Here is a 4,060-nt window from a genome sequence, read left to right as displayed (position 1 = left end):
AAAAGACTGACCAGCATTTAGAAAACGCTAAGCCATAAACAACGCATCTTTATACCCCTACTACATGACCATATTTGAAAACGCGTTAGCCTGAACACCACAAAAACCACCAAGAACCATCCTATTGGGTAGGAGAAGGGCAGACTGAATAAGAATGCCCCAGACCTTTAAAAACCCAAAGTAGAGTAACAGACCAGAGATAAAGTTGAGACTTACCCACGGGTCGATGCGCAACAAACTGTGGGAAATTGAGGGATCAAGGCTTGCGACAGGTCAATGAGGACCAGGGAAAAAGATTGCGAAGGAACACCAAAAGTCTGGCTTAGTTGATGGAGCAAATAAAATGTAATCCACAGGTACAGGGTGTAAAAAAAAAAAAAAAAAAGCAATGTCCACAGCGAAACCAAGGCAAAAACAGCGGGGAGCAGCAGCAGACACGATTAGAGATACTATGAAATCACTAAATATAGGGTGGAAAAATTCACAGGGTGAAAAAGTTCACAGAGTCCAACAAATTTAATCCAGAAAGGGAAATTAACCCAGGCAAAAACACCGGAGAGCAGCAACAGACAGACACCCCAGCGTTCACTCAACCGGAAACCATGTGTGCACTGTGCAACAAAACCAACATACAACTAGATCCTATACCCACAAACAACTGAAAGAGGTGTTGCATGTAATCTGAGAACCATTTCTTTAGGACATGTATCAAAAACTATCAAGATGGCATTTAAAACCTCCTCCATTTAAAAAATGCCTTCAAATGCCTCAATTGCAGTCCTGAATTTTCTTCCAGGAACACACGTCACCGTACACCGTAATTACCTCAATGACCAACCGTTAAGAATCTGTCCGTCACAGACACAGATAGTTTTTTTCTGCAATTAACCGATTGATAGCATTTTTGTCGACTAATGATGCGTTCAAGTCATGTCAGATAGATCGTATTTACGAGTTGAACGCACATGAATGCCACCACAAAGTCGTTATTAGGAGTGGGAAATTTTCTTTTAAGCCGCGAGTTTCCGAGTTGGGTGGCGTGTCAATGAGAAACATGGCGGAATCGATGGATGCAGCGTCTGTAGTTGACGGTAAATTTTTGTATAAATTAGAGCTGCACGATAAATCGCATGCGATATTTAATGCGCATCTTGTCAGAAAGCCGGTTCTGTAATCAGCGGTAAATCTCCATCACCTGCGGGCTTTCACATTGAGCAGCATTTACTACACAAAGCCAATGTTCACTGACGAGCTGCGCAAAAAATCGCGCGGATATGAACGTGGTTTTGCGCAGCTCCTCTGTGAACAATGGCTCTGTGTAGTAAATGCTGCTCAATGTGAAAGCCCGCAGGTGATGGAGATTTACCGCTGATTACTGATAAGATGCGCATTTAGCGTGCAGCCCTAATTTAAATTGATAGTTTAGTTGTCCTATAAACTTAAATTGGTCATGTTCTTGTTATGCAGCTAGTTAATTAAATCAAGTAAAAAAAATGCTATCATTTTTGCACCTATAGGTGAAAAATACTTTGATTTGCCATGTTGCATGTTGCATTTAGCTAACAGCTCTGTATTTTAGCATTTGTTGATGCTGAAAATCAGTTATACTGGGATCCTGGTCTAAAAAAAAATGTAAAACGCAAAACACACCTGATGCGAATTCTTTGCTCTTCATTTTGTATAAGCAGAGTTAACAGACCCTGTTGTATTTTCTTGTAATTTATTAAAAGGTACACCGCCATCTTGTGCCGACTAAACTGACTTGAATGCACCCGATGTCGTAAGTACGAACGTCCCAGGAGGACTTGAACGCAGCATAAGCCACTTCTCGTCTACTAACGTTCAGTCGACTATTATGGCGCTTTTCCACTGCGTGGTACGACTCGGCACGGTTTGCATTTCCACTGCAGTTCAGTACCACTTTTAGAGTGGGCGGGATTATTCACATGTCGTTATAGTTGCGCTGCCTCTACTACCACGCCTCCTAAAAAACTTTTTCATTCCATCCCCATCAAGCTCTTGCTGGATCCGCTCCTCTGCTATCAACGAGAGGAACGTCTGTACTTCCGCAACAGACAACAAAACTTTTTGGTTGTTAAAAAAAAAGGGGTGCTTGTTCAAAACAGTTGCGTTCGATCCTTCGCTGGCTGTGCTGATTTAAATCTAGCGGTTCTTTTGTGTTTGTGTCGCAAGTTCAGTGACGCAGGTAGTGACGATTCTCTCCGGCCAATCCGTGATCAGCAGAGGTTACACGTCACGTTTTGGTAACGGTACGGTTCACTTGGAACCCCAATCGAGGTGGTACTAAAAAAAGTACCAGGTACTGTACCCAGTGGAAAACCCCCCAAAAGTGAACCGTACCGTACCATGCAGTGGAAAAGCGCCATTAGAAGGGCAGCTCTAGTCGGGTGAAAGCGAGCGGCTGCTGTTGCCAGAGTTTATTTAGCATACGTCAGCATCACATCAAGGCAAGACGGACCAGATAACTTTTCATGATTAGTTAATCTTGGCAGCTGTAAAAGCGAAGAAACGTTTTCAAAAGACTTCCACATGTAGTTATTTATTTCATATGAGAAGATGTTACTCAATCCTAAAATGTACATAGAATTAAAAATTAAATAAGACAACTCTTTAAATGCAGTGTTTAAATCAGAGCACTAAAATAAGAGTAGAACATTTACTTTTAAGAGAACTTCAAGATAAAAATTAAATGAAGCAATATATGAAGTTAAAACCTTTCAAAAAGGAAAGGTGAGAAAACTGCAGGAGGGCAGACAATGTACAGAAACACCTGGCAAAGGCAAATGAATTAATAGAATGTAGAGGCCAAAATAGTTCAGCTTTGAGAATGAAAACCAACCTGTTTGTTCCTCAGTATCTTCATGTTTGACTCTGAATGCTTCTTCAATCTTTATGTCTTCACTCTCCTCTTTAATAAACGCCATCTTTATAACAGTGTGTCACAAGGAGCTCAGTCGCTTCAGCAGGAGTTTCTCTGTGCGTTTAGGATCAGAATAATGAACAAAGAAAAATAAATCCAGACGCTTCTCAATCAGCTCCCTAGTTCAGTAGTCAGTGCACTGGTAAGGGAGTCAGAGTGAGAGTTAATGGACTTAAATCACCTGATGAGACAAAAGCATATAAAACTTTACCAATAAATAATAATGATGAACAAATGAATAAAAGAACACAAATTACAGTCACTTTACTATTTACTTTTGATTAATGTAAGTCGTTTCTTGATCAGTATTACATTTAAAAGATTACACTTTTAATGAAAACCTTCGCAGTTGGTTTGTAAATGTTGTCATTATGTTTGTTTTGAGCAGCGCGCGGGGATTCGAACGATTCAAAACAGTGAATCTTTTTCTGAAGCATTTGATTCAATTGACTCGGAGTTTCGAAAAGCTCCGTTTCTCTCATCACTGCTCGCCAGTGACTGATTCGTGTTTAGGATGAACTGATTCACTACATAGGGAGCGAAATGAGGCGCACCGTTTCTGTTACTAATGTGTAAATGCGCAATAACATCCATTAATGTTAGATAACATACTATTAAATAATTAACTTTACATAGCTTGTAAAAACTATAAACTTTACTGAATAGTTCGCATTTATTTAAACGCTTTAGATGATTAAAAACACAAACCTTTTTTCAGCTGAAACTCAGACGCAGGAGCGCGGCGCAGCCTTATGACGTCACGCCACCAGACCAAAATAAAAGTCCCGTTCTTCTTCTTCTTCTTGAAATTTTATTGGCGGTTGACAAACAACAAAAGTGTTGTATCGATTTAAACGCTTTAGATGATTAAAAACACAAACCTTTTTTCAGCTGAAACTCAGACGCAGGAGCGCGGCGCAGCCTTATGACGTCACGCCACCAGACCAAAATAAAAGTCCCGTTCACGCGCTGCTCTACAATCACGAAAGAGTGCATATTTACATAAAGAAAACACAAATAATAAAACATGTCAAAAGTATTCAGAGTTTGATTCTTGGTGAAACACATTTAAATATATGCATTATTTTATACACACACACACACATATACATATATATA

General features: G+C 39.9%; 1 protein-coding gene across 1 annotated transcript in view; it reads right to left on the bottom strand.

Annotated features, from left to right (window-relative positions):
* The window catches only part of LOC107566981 (gastrula zinc finger protein XlCGF8.2DB-like), a 9,917-nt gene extending 6,194 nt beyond the window's left edge, over positions 1 to 3,723 (bottom strand). The window contains exons 1-2 of the mRNA XM_016252560.1: positions 3,650 to 3,723; positions 2,861 to 2,995 (exon numbers count right to left, since the gene is read on the bottom strand). Of these exons, the coding sequence (XP_016108046.1) occupies positions 2,861 to 2,945 (85 nt within the window). The 5' untranslated portion in view covers positions 2,946 to 2,995; positions 3,650 to 3,723. The remainder of the gene's footprint in view (positions 1 to 2,860; positions 2,996 to 3,649) is intronic.
* Positions 3,724 to 4,060: the final 337 nt, after the last annotated feature.

Source organism: Sinocyclocheilus grahami, unplaced genomic scaffold (genome assembly GCF_001515645.1).
Source record: "Sinocyclocheilus grahami isolate Dianchi unplaced genomic scaffold, SAMN03320097.WGS_v1.1 scaffold1119.1, whole genome shotgun sequence".
Lineage (NCBI taxonomy): Eukaryota > Metazoa > Chordata > Actinopteri > Cypriniformes > Cyprinidae > Sinocyclocheilus > Sinocyclocheilus grahami.
The sequence above is the reverse complement of the archived record's forward strand: the minus strand, read 5'-3'. Positions and strand labels throughout refer to the sequence as shown.